The 24,478-nt window shown below is 37.2% G+C and overlaps 1 protein-coding gene across 1 annotated transcript in view; it reads left to right on the top strand.

Moving 5' to 3' along the window:
• Positions 1-24,478, top strand: part of LOC120427423 (pikachurin) — a 99,228-nt gene that overhangs the window by 45,198 nt on the left and 29,552 nt on the right. The window contains exons 8-12 of the mRNA XM_039592283.2: positions 8,047-8,122; positions 9,414-9,566; positions 13,083-14,644; positions 21,199-21,300; positions 22,946-23,049. Of these exons, the coding sequence (XP_039448217.2) occupies positions 8,047-8,122; positions 9,414-9,566; positions 13,083-14,644; positions 21,199-21,300; positions 22,946-23,049 (1,997 nt within the window). The remainder of the gene's footprint in view (positions 1-8,046; positions 8,123-9,413; positions 9,567-13,082; positions 14,645-21,198; positions 21,301-22,945; positions 23,050-24,478) is intronic.

Raw genomic sequence — 24,478 nt, 5'->3', positions numbered from 1 at the left:
GCGAATTATTGTCGTGAAAAAGCGGAAGGAAGCCGTAATCGAAGATCTATGCTTGTTGTTGTTTGGGTGAAGCCCCCCAGCTGGGTGTTGAATTGTGTCCCCGCCAAAACGCCCTCCGTGGGATCCAAGATTAATCCGCGTAATTAATGGCGCGCACGTTGTCAATTTATTTGCCCGAATTAAACACCTCCTCGTGCCAGCAGGGCGGGGGAACGGTCGTCTTGATGTTGGTGGGAGGGAAGTTTGCCTAGTCTGATTTGTTGAATTACTGGCACCGGAAATGTTAATGATTGATTGTGTTTACTTGGCTGGGTTGGGTGGGCGATGTCCTTCCGGGAGGCGTTGGGCAGACTTAATCAATATGTTGTAATATAATTAGAACGAAATGAACCTGAAACTGAACGCGAAATAGAAAGGAAATCCTGCCTTTTAACAGCAATTTGAGCGTCCATCTCGGAACAAATTTTCAGAAAATTGTTGAAAATCGAAAATAAAATTTAAATAAAATACTCTTCTCTTATTCAACAAATTATTAACGTTACAATATTCTGTATTTTTTTGAATCCCCTGGGCTTTGTCATAATGAGTATCATAGGTTTGATGCTTGTTTGGCAAAGAGTATGATTTGATCCGATGTGGAATTAAAATCGAAGTTTTCGGTATATTGCTGAAGCTTCCATTTTTACACATGGACACCACTTCATGCTACGAGAACCCACTTTGACGTAGTCTCAGGGCTTAATCGATGGCCGGTAAGCTGTCATCGAGACCAGGAGGTTCTCCGATAGTGGAAATATCACATTTGTACAATGAAACGCTACATATGTGATTTTTCCCTATCTTAATGTGGGTGTCAGGTTAGGATGCGGGTTTTTAAAAATTTATTTTTTGTAGAATTTAGGATTTTAATTATAAATATCAACTTTTTATATTTTGTCTTTATTTAGTGACAAAATTAGTAATAATGAATTTAGTAATTTTATCAGAATCGGTGATTTTTATTAAAGTAGCATAAAAACCATTCTGATTTGTCAAAATTTCCGTAGAGTCTCGATCAATCAATAGTGAAATGATATCGGACCAAATTCGTTGATCTGTTGAACTAACGGTTGTCGGATTATGATTGTATCGATCATTGTTGCGAATCGAGGATCTACTGGAATTTTGACGATCAAATGGTCGTCTCTTTTTCAATTCACGACTTGTAAAATATGAACTGTTAATCTATTTTGTTGTTTTTGTTTTCTTTTTTTTTTTTTAAAGAAGCCAGACAGGTTTTAATAGAAACGTTTTAGATTTTTTGGCTATTAATTAAAATGTCGGGGATTTGAGATAAGAGTAGCTTTCGGATAGGTTACTTTAAATTTTGTATTCAATTTAAGTTAGGTAGTTATCCGCAAATGAATATTTGGACTTATATGAATAATTGAACATTTTGGACTTATGAATAACACACAACTGTGCATTTATTCTAGAGTCAGATCCATACAGCGTCAGTGTTTATTTGGTCGAAGTGTACTAATTCATTGGCAGATCTGGTTCTAGTTGTAATGTACGACAAGACTACTGACGGACGTGACAGGACGAGGGCCCAGTTTAGAGGTTTCGACATCAACGATGTGCGGCTGGATCACCCTCCCAAAAAAAAAAAATATTCTGTATTTTTTTGAATCCCAATCCATCAAAAGATTGAAAATGCCTAACCTTTCCATCTCATGAAGCCGTCTCAGCTTAAGAGCACGATTTCGGCTTTCATACACTCTCTGGCTAAAAACTGCCGCACTCACAATTTGGCACCATCGTGCCATCCATCGGTCCAAATGACAAAATTCAAGTGCCGACTGCACTCATTTTGGTGTTGCGGTTGATGCAATTGGGCAGAATTTCGGTCGACGGCGCCGGAAGCCAGACATAATTTACACACCGCAAACGGCTTCATCGTCCCGAACAGCAGTCATTAAACTAATGCCCGCAGAAGAAGGGGGGCTGAGTCTCGACTTAGCAGCTCAGCAAGCTCTATCTGAGGATGATGAGCCACTGAAGTGCGTACTCATCGCTGCTGGTACGATTTGGAATTATCAAGTGCCATCGTCGTGTCGGTTGCATCCGGAGCCTCTGAGTCGGTGGAGTTTCGTAAAATTTACGTCTCTGGATGGTACCGAAAGGAGGGAGATTTACAGCCTTTACACGATGAAGGCATTCATAGGATTTGGCAACGACTGCTTCATGATAGCAAAAGTGAAACAAATGTGACAATGCTTTGAGTGCACTCAGCTTGGGGGCTTTAGACGGCAACTAGACTCGTGATTTAATCATTAGAAATTTTGGTGAGCAAAACTCAAAACTCGTACACTGTGGTAGAGCACACCTCATGTAGCAAAATGTTTCAGAATTTCTTGAAGAGCTCTTCAAGACTCGGTCCAAACTGCTATGCTGTAGCTATTTTTAAGAACTCTTTTAGAAATCCTAAAACATTCTTGCTTCTTGGGATTAATGTTGAACGATTTGAAAATTTAAATTAATTAGTTGGTCCATGATGACGAATACAAGTTTCACATTACACATTTTTGAAGAATTTGTGACTCGAAACTTGATTAAAGATACCAAGGCACAGTGGTCCGAAACCGAAATCTAGCGTGACAAAATTGATACCGGCCACACGATAAGATTTAGAGCTTTGGTGTCTTCGGGACAATTGATCAGGGTCAATAGGGGCATCTTTTGGTACGGTGGACATTAGGGTGGTCCAAATTTTAGGGTGGTTCAGAATTTTTATTTTGACGGGATGACGAGACAGCGCTTTGGTGTCTTGAGAAAAGTTGTAGAGAACACCATTCTGAGCAACTTTGCTGAAGAGCACAAAGCTCTATCTTGAAACGGGAAGTTTCTAGAGCCATTTTTGTAATTTAGGTTGAAGTGTTTATGAAAAAATGAGTTTTTTGAATTTATCAACTCAGGCTTGTGTCGTAGCGAGTTGGTGTCTTCTAGACATTTGTAGAACTTATCAAAACACACATTTATCTTCCAAGAGAGCAAAAATCGGACCTTTAAAACGAAAGTTATAGCCAAAATACGACGAAAAAGACGCCATTTTGAAATGTGAATAACTCGAAAAAGTGGTGGAGTTTGACCTCGCTCTTAGAAGCATCTGAAAGTACACATTTTAGAGTACATTTGCTGAAAATATCTCGGGGGTGTTTTTTGTTTAACTTATTTTATCTCAATTTGAAAATGAGCATATTTTAATCGTTTTTGCCCATAACTTTTGATAGAATTGACCAAAATTCATTTTTCAAGAATAAAAATGTTCATTTTGACAAGCTCTACAATTGTCTAGAAGGGCTCAAAAATGTACAAAATGATCTAGTGGTTGTAAAAGAAGAAACAAGTTTTGGCTGAAATATTTCAGGAATAAATTTAATTATTTTGTTGATTCCTGAAATATTTCAGCTAAAACTTGTTTCTTCTTTTACAACCACTAGATCATTTTGTAAATTTTTGAGCCCTTCTAGACAATTGTAGAGCTTGTCAAAATGAACATTTTTATTCTTGAAAAATGAATTTTGGTCAATTCTATCAAAAGTTATGGGCAAAAAACGATTAAAAAATGCTCATTTTCAAATTAAGATAAAATAAGTTAAACGAAAAACACCCCCAAGATATTTTCAGCAAATGTACTCTAAAATGTGTACTTTCAGATGCTTCTAAGAGCGAGGTCAAACTCCACCACTTTTTCGTGTTATTCACATTTCAAATGGCGTCTTTTTCGTTGTATTTTGGCTATAACTTTCGTTTTAAAGGTCCGATTTTTGCTCTCTTGGAAGATAAATGTGTGTTTTGATAAGTTCTACAAATGTCTAGAAGACACCAACTCGTTACGACACAAGCCTGAGTTGATAAATTCAAAAAACTCATTTTTTTCATAAACACTTCAACCTAAATTACAAAAATGGCTCTAAAAACTTCCCGTTTTAAGATAGAGCTTTGTGCTATTGAGCAAAGTTGCTCAGAATGGTGTTTTCTACAACTTTTCTGAAGGCAAAAGCGCTGTCTCGTCATCCCGTCAAAATACAAATTCTGAACCACCCTAAAATTTGGACCACCCTAATGTCCACCGTACCAAAAGATGCCCGTATTGACCCTGATCATTTGTCCCGAAGACACCAAAGCTCTAAATCTTAACGTGTGGCCGATATCAATTTTGTCACGCTAGATTTCGGTTTCGGACCACTGTGCAAGGGTCCAACGACGAATCCTTATCCAACTCCAACTACAACTTCCATACAAATTTGATGGGAATCAGCCTAAACCACCTTCAACCATCACGATTCCAGTTTCTCAGAATTGATTGACTCCTTCTCCAGCACGTTAAAACACGATGACTCTAACGAGGCTACGACGAGTTGTTGATAAGGATTTTTCAGTGAATCAGTTCAATTCAGTTTAGGTTGTTGTCCGTGTGTTCTTGGTCAGCTCCACAATCAAGTTTCCTAGAAACACTGACTTGAATTTGACTGTTATATGATATAGAAAGGTAATATTAAGAAAAAGGCCACCGTTACTTGCCCTGTTGAGCAGGCCGAGAGGGTTTTGTGGAATTGCTCTTATGCATTGGTACTGTTATGTGAAAGATTATGAGTTTTGCCTTCCTCACTGAGGTAAGGCTATAATCCTGCTCTAAAAATGAACTTTTTATTAAAAGCTCGAAGACCCACCTTCATGTATACATATCGACTCAGAATCGAAAACTGAACAAATGTCTGTGTGTGTGTATGTGTGTGTGTGTATGTGTGTGTGTGTGTGTATGTGTGTGTGTGTATGTATGTATGTGTTCAAAAATCTTGCCAAGTTTTCTCAGCACTGGCTGAACGAATTTTGATCGAACCAGTTGCATTCGACTTGGTTTAGGGTCCCATACATCGCTATTGAATTGTTTGAAGTTTCGATAAGTAGTTCAAAAGTTATGTATAAAAATGTGTTTTCACATAAATCCGGATCTCAATTATATGCATGTAAACGATGTCCGGATCCATCATCCGACCCATCGTTGGTTAGGTAATCGAGAGACCTTTCCAACGAGTCCACAACATTGAAGATCTGGCAACCCTGTCTCGAGTTATGACCACTTAAGTGATATTTATGTACTTTTTTGAAGCCGGATCTCACTTAAATGCATGTAAACGATGTCCGGATCCATCATCCGACCCATCGTTGATTAGATAATCAAGAGACCTTTCCAACGAGTCCACAACATCGAAGATCTGGCAACCCTGTCTCGAGTTATGACCACTTAAGTGATATTTATGTACTTTTTTGAAGCCGGATCTCACTTAAATGTATGTAAACGATGTCCGGATCCATCATCCGACCCATCGTTGATTAGGTTATCAAGAGACCTTTCCAACGAGTCCACAACATCGAAGATCTGGCAACCCTGTCTCGAGTTATGACCACTTAAGTGATATTTATGTACTTTTTTGAAGCCGGATCTCACTTAAATGTATGTAAACGATGTCCGGATCCATCATCCGACCCATCGTTGATTAGGTTATCAAGAGACCTTTCCAACGAGTCCACAACATCGAAGATCTGGCAACCCTGTCTCGAGTTATGACCACTTAAGTGATATTTATGTACTTTTTTGAAGCCGGGTCTCACTTAAATGCATGTAAACGATGTCCGGAACCATCATCCGACCCATCGTTGGTTAGGTAATCAAGAGACCTTTCCAACGAGTCCACATAATAGAAGATCTGGCAACCCTGTCTCGAGTTATGACCACTTAAGTGATATTTATGTACTTTTTTGAAGCCGGATCTCACTTAAATGTATGTAAACGATGTCCGGATCCATCATCCGACCCATCGTTGATTAGATAATCAAGAGACCTTTCCAACGAGTCCACAACATCGAAGATCTGGCAACCCTGTCTCGAGTTATGACCACTTAAGTGATATTTATGTACTTTTTTGAAGCCGGATCTCACTTAAATGCATGTAAACGATGTCCGGATCCATCATCCGACCCATCGTTGATTAGATAATCAAGAGACCTTTCCAACGAGTCCACAACATCGAAGATCTGGCAACCCTGTCTCGAGTTATGACCACTTAAGTGATATTTATGTACTTTTTTGAAGCCGGTTCTCACTAAAATGCATGTAAACGATGTCCGGATCCATCATCCGACCCATCGTTGATTAGATAATCAAGAGACCTTTCCAACGAGTCCACAACATCGAAGATCTGGCACCCTGTCTCGAGTTATGACCACTTAAGTGATATTTATGTACTTTTTTGAAGCCGGTTCTCACTAAAATGCATGTAAACGATGTCCGGATCCATCATCCGACCCATCGTTGATTAGATAATCAAGAGACCTTTCCAACGAGTCCACAACATTGCAGATCTGACAACCCTGTCTCGAGTTATGACCACTTAAGTGATATTTATGTACTTTTTTGAAGCCGGATCTCACTTAAATGTATGTAAACGTTGTCCGGATCCATCATCCGACCCATCGTTGATTAGATAATCAAGAGACCTTTCCAACGAGTCCCAAACATTGAAGATCTGACAACCCTGTCTCGAGTTATGACCACTTAAGTGATATTTATGTACTTTTTTGAAGCCGGGTCTCACTAAAATGCATGTAAACGATGTCCGGATCCATCATCCGACCCATCGTTGATTAGATAATCAAGAGACCTTTACAACGAGTCCACAACATTGAAGATCTGACAACCCTGTCTCGAGTTATGACCACTTAAGTGATATTTATGTACTTTTTTGAAGCCGGGTCTCACTTAAATGCATGTAAACGATGTCCGGATCCATCATCCGACCCATCGTTGATTAGATAATCAAGAGACCTTTCCAACGAGTCCACAACATCGAAGATCTGGCAACCCTGTCTCGAGTTATGACCACTTAAGTGATATTTATGTACTTTTTTGAAGCCGGATCTCACTTAAATGCATGTAAACGATGTCCGGATCCATCATCCGACCCATCGTTGATTAGATAATCAAGAGACCTTTCCAACGAGTCCACAACATCGAAGATCTGGCAACCCTGTCTCGAGTTATGACCACTTAAGTGATATTTATGTACTTTTTTGAAGCCGGGTCTCACTTAAATGCATGTAAACGATGTCCGGATCCATCATCCGACCCATCGTTGGTTAGGTAATCAAGAGACCTTTCCAACGAGTCCACATAATAGAAAATCTGGCAACCCTGTCTCGAGTTATGACAACTTAAGTTATATCTGTATGCTTATTTTTCTGGACCTTAAAAAATAGCTGAAATATGTGTCCAAACCACTCATATTACCCATTGTTGGTAAAAAGTGAGGAAGGCATCAACCACACAGGTGGATTAAGTTAGTTTTTTTTAAATGGCGATAGTAACTTATAATTTGAAGCAGGGAATCTAACTTTAATGTTGAAATTGACCGTTTCCCAAAACAACTTCACGCGACGGTTCACTACAAAAGTGCTGCTGGTTTTTAGGTTGTCCAAAGTGCAGTATACTGGTGTGTTCCACATGCCGAAACTATACCCAAAATGGAGCAGTACAGTTTCCACTCTTCAAGCAAGGAGCAGAATTGGCCGGACCGGGTGTAATAACATTTGCGGTGGAAAACAATTAAATTTTATCGTGAATAATATGCGCATGAAATATTGCGTTATAAAATTGGTTTTCCGGAGCAGTGTCCCACCGGAGAATCTGGGTGCGCTCTCCGAAGGTGAGACTGAGGAAGACAAACGAGCTTCTGTTTTGATAACTATGGTCTCCAGAGCTACCAGTTCGGTCCGGACTAACTTTGCGCTGGGGGTAGAGCTGCAGTTGCACGTGCAGTGTAGTTTATATTTGCACGTGTCTATTTGGGAGCATTCTGCTACCGATGCTGCTAAAGATGATGCAGATTATTCAAATTCTTCAAACACTTTATGTTGGATTAACATTGAATTAAAGGTTTACTGGGCCGATTATCTTCGAGCAACAGTAAAAGATTATAACATGTTTCTTTTCTTTTATTCCAGGAGTGAGTTCCCGCTGTCGATGGGGCAATGGCATACCATAAAGGTTTCCAGGACATCAAGGCTAGCAGTGTTAAAGGTAATACAGTTTTAATTTGCGTTGTTCCCATTTATATTTGATCCTGAATTAAAAAAAAAAAATCGTGTTGAACCCAAGTAACAACTGTACAACCGAAAGGTTATAAGTAAACCAGTCGAGGAAATCGAGTGGAATAATTTCTCTTGAATGAATAAATACTAAACGAAGACAAGATTTACATGGTTCATTTTCAAGCTAGGGTGGGCAGGTCTGTAATATGATTTTTGTGTTAAGTTTTGAGTCTGATGTGAAAGACATAGATTGCAGTATATCCATGTTTTACATTGACAGATTACTTTATATGGCAAAACCAAAACCAAAACCAAAACCAAAACCAAAACCAAAACCAAAACCAAAACCAAAACCAAAACCAAAACCAAAACCAAAACCAAAACCAAAACCAAAACCAAAACCAAAACCAAAACCAAAACCAAAACCAAAACCAAAACCAAAACCAAAACCAAAACCAAAACCAAAACCAAAACCAAAACCAAAACCAAAACCAAAACCAAAACCAAAACCAAAACCAAAACCAAAACCAAAACCAAAACCAAAACCAAAACCAAAACCAAAACCAAAACCAAAACCAAAACCAAAACCAAAACCAAAACCAAAACCAAAACCAAAACCAAAACCAAAACCAAAACCAAAACCAAAACCAAAACCAAAACCAAAACCAAAACCAAAACCAAAACCAAAACCAAAACCAAAACCAAAACCAAAACCAAAACCAAAACCAAAACCAAAACCAAAACCAAAACCAAAACCAAAACCAAAACCAAAACCAAAACCAAAACCAAAACCAAAACCAAAACCAAAACCAAAACCAAAACCAAAACCAAAACCAAAACCAAAACCAAAACCAAAACCAAAACCAAAACCAAAACCAAAACCAAAACCAAAACCAAAACCAAAACCAAAACCAAAACCAAAACCAAAACCAAAACCAAAACCAAAACCAAAACCAAAACCAAAACCAAAACCAAAACCAAAACCAAAACCAAAACCAAAACCAAAACCAAAACCAAAACCAAAACCAAAACCAAAACCAAAACCAAAACCAAAACCAAAACCAAAACCAAAACCAAAACCAAAACCAAAACCAAAACCAAAACCAAAACCAAAACCAAAACCAAACCCCAGTTTTCAAAATGACGGCTTTGTTTTTCAACTACACAAAACTGTTGTTCAAATAAATCCTACAAAACCAATAATATTTCCTAACAAAAAACACCTCAGCTTCTCAAAATGCCGGCTCTCAACACACTTGATTTCCCCTTCCGCATTGCAGATCGATCAGCTGCCGGAAGTGATGACGGTCTCGCCGAACGGATTCTGGCATCTGTCGCTGCCGCACAGCCTGTACCTGGGCGGGGTGCACAACATCCACACGCTGCCGATGAGCCTCCGGGACAAGGGCTCCTTCGCCGGGTGTGTTCAAAAGGTAAGCTTCAAGAAAGGAAGGAAGGAAGATTTTGCGCCGAGTAGGAAGTAGGATTAAGTGGTACTTTGAAATTGGTTTTTTTTAATCATCAATCTATTTGTAGATTTAAATTAAAATTTATTAAATTAAATCAAGGTATCGTATTAAATTTTACATTATTTTCCTCCAAAGCGCTTGATGTCTTGATTTTTATTGCTTTGATAAATGTACTGTGAAAATGGTAAAAGGGTGGGAGTCACAGGAGGGTTGAGGAAGGCTGGCATCAGGGAAAAAGAGGGGCGTCCTGACACCCTGCAAAACCAAACCCCTAGCACGGCGGAAAATGGCTTGTTTTTATTGTTCCCGTGGTCCAGAGATTCCAGAAGAAGAGAGGACGATGCTGCCGGCATCGCACGTTGGCGGGAAGGTTTTATGACTCTGTTCCGGAGGATTGAACGACGACGTGACGTTCAAGAAGACGACGACCGAGGGCATGTAACAAAATGCAATTATTCCACGTCACAAACCACAGAAAACGCCGCAGGATCTGCCGAGGTGTGGGGAAGTGGGCGTGGGCGGTAGGATGGCAACAGTTATCAAATTTGTTGCTAATTTTACGAGAATCGGGCTATTTTAATTTCCCTTTTAACCTTGCTTATCCTCCGATTTACGGTCATTAAACCGTTACGCTCGAATCTTTTCGGCGGGTGGAGAATGGATTTGCGTAGTGATTTGGCTCGGACATGGAGGGTTGGGGATTGGAAGTAGAGTGGGAAAATGCTAGAAATAAAATTTAATCATGAATTGCAACAATTTAGTTTATCGATTGTTGTATGTAAAAGGAAAGCAGACAGCTGTCGTCTTGTCTTTAATTTGATGAAAAAAAAACTAACTAAATCCACCTTTGTGGTTGGTGCCTTCTCACTATTTACCAACAATGAGTGATATGTGATATGATGGGTTTGGACACAAATTTTGTCAAGAATTTCGTCTAATTTTGTTTAGATCCGGAAAAAAATTCACACATATCACTTAACGGCAAATAACTGAGGACAGGGTTGCCAGTTCTTCAATGTTTAAATGAAAAAAATGTGTTCTAAATGGAAAAAATACCCTTCTGGGTTATAAAAAATTCAAAAAGTACAGCCATCCCGAACGGTTCAAAAAATCAGAACGGTTCAAAAAATCATAGAAAATCGATAATTGGACATAACGATTTGCTTATACCTTCATGTGAAAGCTTTTCTTGCGATCTTTCGATTAATTTATAAAATGACTGTAACTTTGAAGCTTCAAGTCCACAAATTCGGAACACTTTTTTTACGGATGTAAACAAACTTTTTTTTGTAAAATTCAACAAAAAAGGTTGAACCAAGAAGGTTTGCACTGCCCCGGTTTTGATTCGTTCAGCTGCCTCGGTTCAGCACGGCCCAGTGCTTAACTGAAGCACAAAGCTTATGGGATTTTGGCTATATGGGAGGCATTGGCTGTAATCGTATGAAAAATCATACTTACATCAAGAAATTATATTGTTTTTGAATCGGGATGATGGCAGCTATCCACTGTAATAATAGTTACATGAAAATTTTCACAAAAATATGTATTTTTCCTGCATTTTGAATATGAAATGTTTCTCGAAAAAATATTCAAAATTATTGTTATTGCAGTATGGGTTTCGAATGATCGGGATTTTTGATGCTTTTTTGAAAATACTAAAAAAATTCACAAAACAACGTATATAAAAAACAAATACTGAAAATTTTAGTTTTTTACAATATGGGTATCAGACGATCGGGATTTTTTACTATATTTTGAAAGTTATACATAATAAACATTTTTGAAAATATTCTAATTTTTCACAAAACTACGTATTTCTGAAAAAATACTCAAAATATTATTTAATCAAAATATTGGTATGAAATGATCGGATTTTTAATACATTTCGAATGTATAACAACGTTCTTGAAAATACTAAATAAAATCACAAAACTAGGTATTTTTGAAAAAAATACTCAAAGTTTCAGTTTTTTGTCCAAATGATTGAGAATTTTCTCATACATTTCAAATGCAGTATCATTTTTTTTTTTGAAAAAACTAAAAAATTTCACGAAACTACAAATTTTCGAAAAAAAAAACACTCCAAATTTAAGTTTTTAAAAATATGAATATCAAACGAAGTTCAAACATAAATTTGAAAAAAAAAATACTCAAATTTTTCACAAAACTATGTATTTTTGAAAAAAAAAATACTCAAAATTTTTGCACAACATCAAATGATCGAGATGTTTTAATAAATTTCGAAAGCTGTTACAGTTTTTTTGAAAATACTCAAAATTTAAACAAAACTATGCATTTTTTTAAAAATACTCAGAATTTCAAAGTTTCAAAATGTATTCCATTCGTAATTTTTGAAAATATTCCGACCATTTGTTTTCGAAAATACGTAGTTTTGTGAAAATTTTGAGTATTTTCAAAAAATGATATTATTACATTGCAAATATATGAAAAAGTCCCGACCATTTGATACCCATATTGCTAAAATCTGAAATTTTGAATATTTTTTTCTAAAATACGTAGTTTTGTCAAAATGTTGTAACATTCAAAATGTATTAAAAAATCCCAATCATTTGATACCAACTTTGCAAAATACTGAAATTTTAAGTATTTTGTCAGAAATATGTAGTTTTGTGAAAATTGTCTGTATTTTTGAAATTTGTTGTTTTTTATTCGAATTGTATGCAAACATACAATCATTTGATACCAATAATGCAAAAAATCAAATTTTTTGAACATGTTTTTTTTTTGATTGCCTAGATCAGACTATGCGCATTGCATTTTAATTATAGGTATTAGTATGGAAAACCCCTTTTCCACATTTTGAATTTTTCATTTTTATTTTTCACTAAAGTTTTGAAACCAACACAATAGCATTATAATTGATAAACATGATCTCTGAAACTTTCCCGCACCTGTCAAAAGATACAGGGTGCTCAAAACTGGTCTAAAACGTGATTTCCGAGCAAAAAATGTTCCGAATTTGTGGGTATCAAGGGTCAATGTTTTCTTTAAAAACTTGAAAAAAAAGCAGTCGGTCGATACACAGCAAAAAAAAAGTTGAATTTTGAATGTTTGTTTGGAATTTGGTTGGTTGAATATTACTCATTTTTTGAGTGATAATAATCAAAAATTGTGTAAAAATGTAGACCTAATGAATATTCATCAGAAACTGATGAAAATTCACCAATTCCTGATGTAATATTACACATTTTTTACGCCACAAAATCTGTCACCATTTCCTGATGAATATTACCATAATTTAATTTTCTGTGTACATCAACCGAAAGATCACACAAAAAAACCATGAAGGTAAAAGCAAACCATTAAGTTCAATAGAAATGTCGATTTTCTATGATTTTTTTTAACATTAGCCGATCGGAAGACTGTTCCAAATATGTGGGATGACTGTAATTGAAAATTAAATTCCTTCATTTAACTAATTTATTTTCTATATTTTTTCGTCCTCCCCTCAACCCACAGGTCGACATCAACGACCGCACCATCGCGATCATCTCGGAGGCGCTCGGCGGCTCGAACGTGGAGAACTGTCCGCACGCGTGCGTCGCCCGGCCGTGCGGCCCGCTGGCCAAGTGCGTGCCGAACCTGGACAGCTACGAGTGCCAGTGCAACCCGCAGAACAAGCAGTGCAACAAGGCGGAGGAGCTGCCCCCGGAGGTCATCGAGGCACCTGCCACTTCGAAGCAGCGGGTAAGAGTGGAGGAGAAGCAGCGTGTGACGAGAAGGTACGAGCTGGAAGAGTACGAGGATGAGGAGGATGATGAGAGATCAACGACAACGACGATGGCACCGACGACGCAGGTGACGAAGAGTGGTTCGGGGGAGAGCTCTGAGGATGAGTACTATTACTATGAGTACGATGATGAGGATTCGGGGGGGGCGGAGGTTAGGAAGGATGATGTTGTGGTGAAGGAAAGTGAGAAGATAGTGCTGAAAGTGGAGAGGAAGAACGAAGAACCGGAAGTTACGACCAGTGCTGGAATCGATTATGAAGACAAGGGTCGAGTCGGGGTGAAGAGCTTAGCCGAAGATGGTCAAAGTTATTACTCGGAGGAGGACGGTGACAGTGATGACGATGATTATGATGACGAGGGGAGCAACTTGGTGGAGAGTGAGTCAAAGAAGAAATACCAGAAGAAAGTGGAAAAACTGTCATCTTTTGATAAGAAACCGCGGAAATTTTCCACTGTAAACAAGGTGGACGTCAGCGGCAGCAGTGGTGTCGCAAATGACGCCCAAGACGACGCCGGATACAATCAAGATTACGATCGCAACGGTGACAGAATACCGTACCGTCCGGATCTGCTGGTGCGGAAGGCGGAAAATGAGCAGCCACAACCGCGAAGTGGTCGGGGGAAGCAGAGACGGCCGGAACCGGAGCGCGATACCGACATTGATGAAATATTAATCGAAGAGATGAGCAGAATAATGAAAAACAAGGACGACGACGACGTCGGTGAAGAAGAGGACGCGGGAGATGTTACGGATGTCGCGGAGGATGACAACAGCTGGAGCTACGGAATGGGTGACGAGGAACTACGCCACGCTGGGGCCTCAATTGGACCGGCTTCACTGGACGACACCCCAGAACAAAACCTGGTAGAGGAGGAGGAAGAAAACAACGACGACGACGACGACGATGAAAAGAACAAACCTAACCTAGAAAAAAGTGCACCACCCACCGAGGAGAGCAGCCTTCTCCAACAACAACAACAGAAAGCAAGGGAGAAGCAAGTCCTCGAACAGGAACAGCACGAGGACGAGGTGGTTCGGAAAGCGGAAGCGGCAGCGGCGGCCAAGTACAAGGGCAAGTACTTCCGAAGGCGCTATCAGGGGGCCTGCTTCACCGGGACGGAAAGTTACTTCCACTACAGCGACGCGGAAACGATGCGCCGGGTGATCAGCTACGAGATTGATTTGAACCTGCGCTTCAAGACGCACTCGGCGAACGGGTTGATCCTGTGGACGGGACGGCACAGTGCGCTCGAAGGGGATGATTTCCTGTCGCTGGGCGTGGAGAATGGGTGAGTAGAAGATTGATTGGATTGGAAGGGAGTTTAGGGGAAGGGATTACTGGATGAGAGCTTATGTTGAGCGGCTCTGTGTGTTATTTTTCCATTATCAAGTATTGCTGGATAGCAGATTTGATGGATATTATCGCGACAGATTGAGTTTCTATTGCTGGGAAGAACTAGGTCAGTCGGTTGATATATCGTTAGATAAGGAAATTACAATCCCTTTCAACTCAGTAACTGAATCTGAACCATAACATTCATAGAGCGTTTGTTAGGGGCATGCATGTATTTTTATATTTACAATTTTTGAAGTCCATCCCAAACGATTCCTTTTCTACCTTTTGCCATTTTTTTCAAGCTGACGACCAACATCGGGCGGCAAATCAATCTCGTCCCATAATCTAGATTTAAATTTCCACAAACTTGATGCCCATTTGAAAAGCGAAGGCGTCCTACCGAAATAAAAGGCTATCTGCAATCTTTTCCACCCACGTTGCCGGGGATAGAGCTCACGCTAGTCTGGCTATGACTAACGGTGATGATATCCCCCCGACCTCAATGAAATCTGCCATGCTGGCCATCCGGATGATGATGGGCCGGTGTTCTCCACCCACCACCCACTCGTCCACTCAAACACACCTGCTGTTGCCATTTTTTGGTAGCCAATTCTGGAAACATCAGTCCGTCAGATTTTATGATCCGTACCGTTCGATAACGTGATTTGAATGAGCAAATGTTTAAATATACCCAGGTCAGGTCTGTGCGGTAACGAATGCTGCCTGGCTCGTTTCAGATGAACAACTTTTTCTTGGAAATTATCTATAGCCTCTGCCATTTCAAAGCAAATGTTTGATCATCAAATTGGCTGGAAGGGATCTATTTATTTACTTATATTTACTAAAGTGTATGAACTTCTATTTGTGATAGTGCATAAACTTCTTTGGTTTCATCCTAAATAAATCAAAAACAATATCATTGCCACTACACTTTTTTTTTTTTTGTTAAGTTGGAAGGTGGAAAATTCAAAGGATTTTTTTCTAATATCTCTTTTATGATATAATATAACCTCAACCTGACCTGACCTTTTTGGGAATGAAACCTCGATATTTCTCCCCATGAGTAACAATGAGACCATACAAAAATGATGCATGAAAATTCAAAAATCTGTATCTTTCGAAGGAATTATTTGATCTATTTGGTGTCTTCGGCAAAGTTGTAGGTATGGATATGGACTACACTGAAAAAAATGATACACGTTAAAAAAATTTGGTAATTTTTTATTTAACTTTTTGTCACTAAAACTTGATTTGGCAAAAATAGTGTATATTTTTTTTCATTTTCTTATATGTTTAAGAGGACATCAAATGCCAACTTTTTTTGTTTTTTGTGCAAAAAATCATTGACCGAGTTATGAATTTTTGAATTAGTACTGATTTTTTTAAAAATCGAAAAATTGGTCGCAAAAATTTTTTAATTTCATTTTTCGATGTAAAATCAAATTTGCAATCAAAAAGTACTTGAGTGAAATTTTGTTAAAGCTCATCGTTTTCAAGTTAAATCCAGTTTTAGGTGACTTTTTTGAAAATACTCACAGTTTTTCATTTTTTAACATAAGTGCACATGTTTGCCCACTTTTGAAAAAAAATATTTTTGAAAATCTGAGAAAATTCTCTATATTTTGTTTTTTTGAACTTTATTGATACGACCCTTAGTTGCTGAGATATTGCCATGCAAGTGTTTAAAAACATGAAAATTGATGTTTTCTAAGTCTCACCCAAACAACCCACCATTTTCTAATGTCGATATCTCAGCAACTAATGGTTCGATTTACAATGTTAAAATATGAAACATTCGTGAAATTTTCCGATCTTTTTGAAAACAATATTTTCATTTTTTTAAATCATGACTAACATTTCAAAAGGGCCAAACAAACAGTATTACGCTCTTTTCAAATGTTAGTCTTGTTTTAAAATTTTTAGAAATATTTTTTCGAAAAGATCGGAAAATTTCACAAATGTTTCATATTTTGACATTGTAAATCGGACCATTAGTTGCTGAGATATCTATATTAGAAAATGGTGGGTTGTTTGGGTGAGACTTGGAAAACATCAATATTCCTTTTTTGAACTTTTGCATGGCAATATCTCAGCAAATAAGTGTCATATCATCAAAGTTCAAAAAAGCAAAATATAGAAAATTTTCTTAGCTTTTTAAAAATATGTTTTTCAATTATGGGCAAAAATGTCCACTAATTTAAAAAAATGAAAAACTGCGACTATTTTCAAAAAAGTCACCTAAATATGGATTTAACTTGAAAACGATGCACTTTATCAAAATTTCGCTCAAGTACTTTTTGATTTTACATCGAAAAATGAAGTTGAAAATTTTTTGCGACCAATATTTTGATTTTTTGAAAAAATCAGTATTGATTCGAAAATTCATAACTCGGTCAAAGATTTTTTGCACATTCTAGAAAGTTCTGAAAACTTGGCATTTATTGTCTCCTAAATTTTAGGACCTAAAACATATAAAAATAGTGTTTTTTGCATAGCAAGTTTTAGTGACCAAGAGTGAAATTAAAAATCACCAGACAAATTTTACCGTGTAAATTTTTTTTTCAGTGTAGTCCATATCCAACTTTGCCGAAGGCACCAAATCGATCAAAAAATTTCCTTCAAAAGACATAGATTTTTGAATTTTCATACATCATTTTTGTATGGACAGCTGCCAAATTTGTATGGACAATTTTATGGACAAACTAATGATGCAAAATGGTTACTTTGGTTATACCGAAGGCACCAACAAAGTTTCAGCCGGATTAAAATATATAAAAATTAAAATTGAAGAAAAAAGACCGATTTCGTAGATAATTAATCTTCATTAAACTTTTTAAAATCAATTGAAATCTTTTAAAATATGAACTGGAAGTGATTTTTGGCATATTTATTGAGTTTAAGTTTCACTTAACCAGAGATATAAAGTTATTTGGTATAAATATATGGATTTTACAAAATTCAATTTTTTTTGTCTAACTTTTGTGAATTAATGTTAAAAGTTGATAAAATTGAGACATTTGTTCAGAATTTGATTCTGAGTCGATAGGTATACGTGAAGGTATATCTAGGAGGTGTATTTAAGAAGTTCATTTTTCGAGTGATTTAATAGCCTTGCCTCAATGAGGTGAGGAAGGCAAAAATATAGAAAATGACAAAAATATTAAAATTGATGAAACTTATTAACCTTGTTTCATTGATGGCTACTAGAGGGTGACGAGCGGGAATTCCCGGGAAAAATTTCCCGGGAAATCGGCCATTTTTGGACCTCTCGATTCCCGGGAAATTTGGTCGAGACTCCCGGGAAATTTTTTACTTACAAATATCGACCCAAAATTAAAAATTTAATCAGAAAAAAACATTTGAAAAATTCAAAATTGTTTAGAATATTGAATGTTCAATGTTCAATGTTCAAAAGTGTAAATTTAAACTTTTAAAAATTCCAAAAACTATAATTGAGAGTAACCAAAAAATGTGGACCCCAAAATTTACCTTGAAACATTCTTAGCAGTAACACACCAGGAATGAAATATTTATTATTTTTAAGAAAGAAAACCTTTTCAAGATAAGTTTGATTTCCATATCCTCTATCAAGCATAGAAAAACTCATAAACTTGTTTTTTTTAATTCTTGGTAAGCCAATTTCGCTGTTTTGCATATTAAATTATGTTGGGAATAAAAAATCAGCCATTATTTGTTAAAATAGTGTCCGCTAATTGTGAACATTTACAGTTGATTTTAAGAAGGAAAAAATCAACTTAAAGTTTTTACTTTGTGTCGTTATTTATCATATTGCAAAAATGCCATATTGCATAAATGGAAAATTATATATTAGTTATATTTTTAATTTCAAAAAATCTGATAATAAGTCCAACAACAAGTTTGTCCAACTTTTGAAAATTCACTCGAATGAAGCGAATGTGCGAATGAAGATTCGTAAACATTTTAAACTGCAATTTCGAGTCCCAAAAAGGCTCAAGAAACGATTTTGTATTTGTGGATTGAGGTAAAAAATTTAAATGAAGAAAATTTTCCTTAAAACAATGAGGTTACTCAAATTTACATTTCATTGGATTAGTATGAATTAATTGTATCTGAATTCATTAAAAAGATACGTTTTTTTACTATTCTTTTTAAGTTATTGACACTATTGGCTAGTTGAAAAAAATCCCGGGTCCCGGGAATTCCCGGGAAATGGCAAAACTCAACTCTCGATTCCCGGGAAATTGAAAATCTCGAGAGTCGTCACCCTCTAATGGCTACCCTACCCTACGTAAGTATTTAAATAGCTGTAAATTTTGAGTGAATTTTCTGTCTTCGGCAATGTTGAAGGTATTGTTGAGAAACTATCAAGAAAAAAATAGGTGTACAGAAAAAAATTGCCAACACATTTTTACAGAAAATCTCAATTTCCTTTTTTTTTATTTTGAGATTTTTTTATATGTTTTGGGAGACAAAAACCCGCAACTTTTGAGCTATGGAGTAGTATGGTTAAAAAAATCTACCACCTAGTTAATTTTTTTTTTTGAAAAATAGTGATTTTTGAAAAAAATGTAATCTTTTTTGTTGTTAAAAGATTGTTTTATTGAAAAGTAAAATATAAACTACCGTCAGTGGGGGTGACATTGGGTCTGGGGGTGAGATTGGGTCAAAGTGATTTTTTACGGATTTTACCATTTCTCATGTACTTCTCAATGAAACTAAATTCTGTTAATAGGGTTGTGCAAGGGACATCTTGAGATAACTTTGCTGAAAAAATCCCGTTCCTAGAACAAATCCTGTCATTTTAGCAGCTGTCTAAAATTGAAGTACGTTTTTGGCCAAAAATGACCTCTCGAAAAATCAACTCTTTAAAAATTTTGTTGGAATTGATCAAAAAGTACCCAACTGTTTTAAAAACTCTACTTCCAACATTTTAGCATGTCAATACGATTCCCTCGAACAAGAAACACTGTTGGATGACTTGTTTTTACCATATTTTTGTATTTGAGCATCATTTTAGTTTCATTTGACCCAATGTAACCCCCTATAAGGGGTGAGATTGAGTCAATTTTCAAACGATTGCCATTTAAGGTAGAGTCCATCAAATTACACCATATTTTGGGAAAATGTTAATAAACTATCTAAGAACAATTCTACGATAAAAGATTTTGTGTTATTTTAATTGTTTTTGTTATTAAGAAATTACGAGAGGTGTATCGGTTTTTGACCCATAGTCACCCCTACTGCGCCACTTAATAGTGCGCCACTTACGAGATATTATGAAGTTTGACTTTGAGAAAAAGTTATCAATTTTCCTACTTTTAGTCTCAAATTTAAAATTTTAAATTTGTAAAACAAAATGCATCATTGTCACCACCCCTTTCAAAATATCCCCAAATATTAGAAAGCAAAAAAATTTTTTTAAAACAATAGACCTTTTATTGAAAAACTTCAAAAATCGAAATCGAATTTTGCAATTAATATCAAATAAAGATTTTTTGATCCTTCAACATTTTGTTTAAAATTTGAGGAATTCTCTAAGAAATCGACTGATTCTGACCATTTTTATTTTTGTATTTTTTATTAGGCTCAAACTTTGTGGGGGCCTTCCCTATGACTAAAGAAGAAGGCCATTTTGTGTCATTGGTTCACCCATACAAGTCTCCATACAATTTTGGCAGCTGTCCTTACATAAATGGCACGTAAACAATCGAAAATCAGTAACTTTGCGGGAATTTTCTAATCAACTCGGTGTTTTGGCATCGTGTAGGTAGGAATATTTAGAAAAAAATGGTACACGGAAAACATAAAATTTTCGATTTTTATTTAACTTCAGAAAAAATCAATTTCCCCTTTTTTTTGATTTTCAAGATTGATTCAGAGGACTAAAACCCACAACTTTTGAGCCATAGAGAAGCATGATCAAAAATTTTCCGCCGAGTTATTCATTTTTGAAAAAAGTGTTTTTTTTTTGGAAAAAAAATCGAAATTTCATTCAATTTGTTGCACAAATTTCTTAAAAGTTGGCATAAAAATACCAAAAAAAAAAACTAAAGATAGTATGTTTTGCATGTCAAGTTTTGGTGAAAAAAATTGAAATTAAAAGTTACCGGAAAAAATTTTACCGTGTATATTTTTTTCCAGTGTAGTCCTAATCCATACCTAAAACATTGCCCAAGACACCAAATCGGACAGTTGCCAAATTTGTATGGAAAATTATATGGACAAAACAATGATGCAAAATGGCTTCTTTAGGCATACCGAAGGCGCCGAAAAAGTTTCAGCCTGATTAAAAAATACAATTAAATACTCGAATGGCCGAAATCTCAGAGCATTGCTCTTTTGTTCTATTATGTTGCCTTAAAGTCCCAACAAAATATTTTATGAACTATTGTCTTGCAGATGGAAGATCCAAATAAGATAAATAAACAACTGAATAAGCTTAACGCCAAAATGTTTTTAGCCATAAAACCTTTAAAAAATTGTCTCCCGTGTTCATCTTTCCCTTTTTCTTTTCTCTCCTCACAGCTACCTTCACCTGCGATACAATCTGGGCTCCGGCGAAATTAATATCAAATATAACTCAACCAAAGTCAGTGACGGCCTGTGGCACCGCGTGAGAGCTCTAAGGTAAGTGTGAGAGGAAGAATCGTCCCGAAAATAAACATTTCATTTTTACATCCGTTCGGACCCGCTGTCTGTCTGTGTGTGTGATACCTGGGGAAGGTCAGAGACGATGACGGTGTGACCGGGTGTGCGACGATTTTCGCTGTTTGCTTCCGGTTGGCCGCACCGAGGATGACGACAACGGCGACGGGGTGACATTGACCAGAATGGGAGCCTTTCCCGTGCCAGTCGCAGAAGCTCGTCGCACACACAAAGTTGCGGAAAGATGAGGGAAATTATCATAAAAATAATCAGGAAAGAAAATCTCTTTTTGGGGCTAACCTTTTCCTTTCCTACTTTTTTTTCTGCCCTTGCCTTTGTAGGTGGAGTTGGGAAGATATTCATGGTCGAATGGATGGTTGAATGGTGTGGGTGGCTGAATTTGGCACCAGAGATGATCGAGATTTTCTGGGAATCCTGGCTGGGAAGACCACCGCACGGCACGTGGACGAATTTTGTTGTCTATGGTGTGAGATTTAAGAGAGTTATTAAATTCCGGGCAGGAAAAATAACTCAAATGACTGGCAGGGTTTGGTGCTTAGGAATCCTTGTAGAAATAATTAAAGAGGTTTCGCAAAAAGTTATTTTCCTAAGAATTAAATTTTGATAACCATTCATATCAGTGAAATCTAGAGTTTTTTTTAAGGTCTTATTGTTTGGTAATTCCATATCCTTGTGCTTTTAACTCTTTGTAATTCTAAATTAAACAAAAAAGATGTGTAAAGTGATAAATTAAACTTAAACTTGTTCGAAAAAAGATGTCAGTCAAACCGATTCTAAAATAGTTACACCCTGCCTTGCGACATTTCACCCGGGTCAACCGCTGTAAAATTTAATATTTAAATTCTTCCAACACATTCCCATCTGCGTTTAAAGACGTTCGCTCTAGGCCAACCACGCAAGGAAAATAATTGGAATATTACACTGCTCTGCTCCATAGTTACCCATCCATCGAAGGCCAGGATGTCACGTCCTTGCCGTCCGTCCTCATCGTCGTCGTTTCGTGGATCACGCGCCGTGACACGTTTCACCAAGCTTCTCACGAAAGCTGCTCGAAATGGTTTCACGTTTTAAGCTCCTCCGCCTGCGTCGTGTTCTTCCGTGCCGTACGATAGACTAACGAAGAAGAAGCTATTTTCCATGAATTATAAATCAATCAATCAATCACGATCGTTTTTTGCTGGCGACATGGGGTCTTATTAAAGTTTTCCTATCACCACGGCCGTGGAGTCGGAGTCGGAGTCTTCAACAGCTTTGTATTTCGAAGTCGGATATTTTTGATGATTTGGAAACGGATTTGCTTTATTGCGAGTACACAGAAAAAAGACAATTCCTGCAGTTGTGAATTGTGTTCAGTACAACCACAAAGGATATTATTCATGAGAATTGACTTTTTTCCGTGTAGCTACAGTCAAAAGCATTGAATCATTAGAAGACGGAGTTAGAGTCGGAGTCATATCAGAGTTGCTTAAAAAGACCCGACTCCCCAACTCTGTTAAAAGTTAAATATATTTAAAAAAAATATCAGTATATTAAATTTTTAACGACAACCAAAAAAAATATGCCTAAAGTTCACGTAAACTATTTACTTCTCTTTGACCAATAACAGGAATTCGCAAGAGGGCACGCTGAAGGTGGACGGTGGAAAGCCAATCACCAGGAGGTCACCTGGGAAGCTGCGGCAGCTCAACACGGATACCGGGCTGTATGTGGGTGAGTAAAAAACATTCGGTGTTTATACCCGTGATTTAATTAAATATAAGAATTACAAAATACGGTTGCAAAAGGTAAATGTTAAATTTTGAAGAATAAAAAAAATATATTATTTTAGTGAAATTTACTATGTCTAATGATAGGGGATCCATATTCCGGAAGTTGCTCCCAGTGACCATCGGTAACCAGATTCATAGTGTCCTTGTAGGGTCAGAGGTTGCCAGCATGACCTTGTTTGTTTAAAACTGTTTTTTTTTTACCATAACAGGAAAAGTATTTAGGGTACCCTGGAAACGGTTCCGTATTGACCATAGCTGGTTGGAACCAATTTTGAAAGGTCACAGGTTTTTATTGCAAAAACTAACCCTGATCTTTTATTTGAGACCAGAATATTTAAATTCGAGTTTTTAGCTTTTTTGAATAAATAAATTAAATATTGCTTATTTCATGGAATAAAAACTGAACTATAGGAATCGCGTTTAATTTCACACATAAAATTTAATATTGAGCAAATCTAACCCAAAACAGGAATTTTGACAAAGGACTTTGTCTTAAAGCTCTATCTGCGGTGTCAATGCAAAATTTTTCGAAAATGTAGCGTTACCGTCGCATGCCCTCGGCGTGACATTCTGTTTCTGTTGCGTGGATGCCGTGCCAACTATTTAAGCTAAAAGTTAGCCTCTGGAGGATTTAGTGTCCATCAGACTTTCATCAAAGACAGACCTTACGTTGGGATTTTTATTGCTCACACACACACGCACACGTTGAAAGAAACAGGTGGTGAACAAACTTGAGAGGAGGTCCAAGAAGTTATTGACGGTTGCCAGAGCGGTCACCGGAATACCGAAATGATTGGAAACAAATTGGTAGAGTATCGGCCACACCCGGAGTGGCCAGTGCCCTGAGGGAAGGTTCTCCCGGAAGGACATTTACGGAACCATACAGATTTGGGCAATATGGGTATCAAAATTCATGGTTTTTGATACTGGTAATGAAAATGGCCATTTTGACAGGATTGGCCACACCCGGAGTGGCCATTGCCCTGAGGGAAGGTTCTCCCGGGAGGACATTTACGGAACCATACAGATTTGGGCAATATGGGTATCAAAATTCATGGTTTTTGATACTGGTAATGAAAATGGCCATTTTGACAGGATTGGCCACACCCGGAGTGGCCATTGCCCTGAGGGAAGGTTCTCCCGGAAGGACATTCACGGAACCATACAGATTTGGGCAATATGGGTATCAAAATTCATGGTTTTTGATACTGGTAATGAAAATGGCCATTTTGACAGAATTGGCCACACCCGGAGTGGCCATTGCCCTGAGGGAAGGTTCTCCCGGAAGGACATTTACGGAACCATACAGATTTGGGCAATATGGGTATCAAAATTCATGGTTTTTGATACTGGTAATGAAAATGGCCATT

Source organism: Culex pipiens, chromosome 3 (assembly GCF_016801865.2).
Source record: "Culex pipiens pallens isolate TS chromosome 3, TS_CPP_V2, whole genome shotgun sequence".
In the NCBI taxonomy this organism is placed as follows: domain Eukaryota; kingdom Metazoa; phylum Arthropoda; class Insecta; order Diptera; family Culicidae; genus Culex; species Culex pipiens.
The sequence above is the reverse complement of the archived record's forward strand: the minus strand, read 5'-3'. Positions and strand labels throughout refer to the sequence as shown.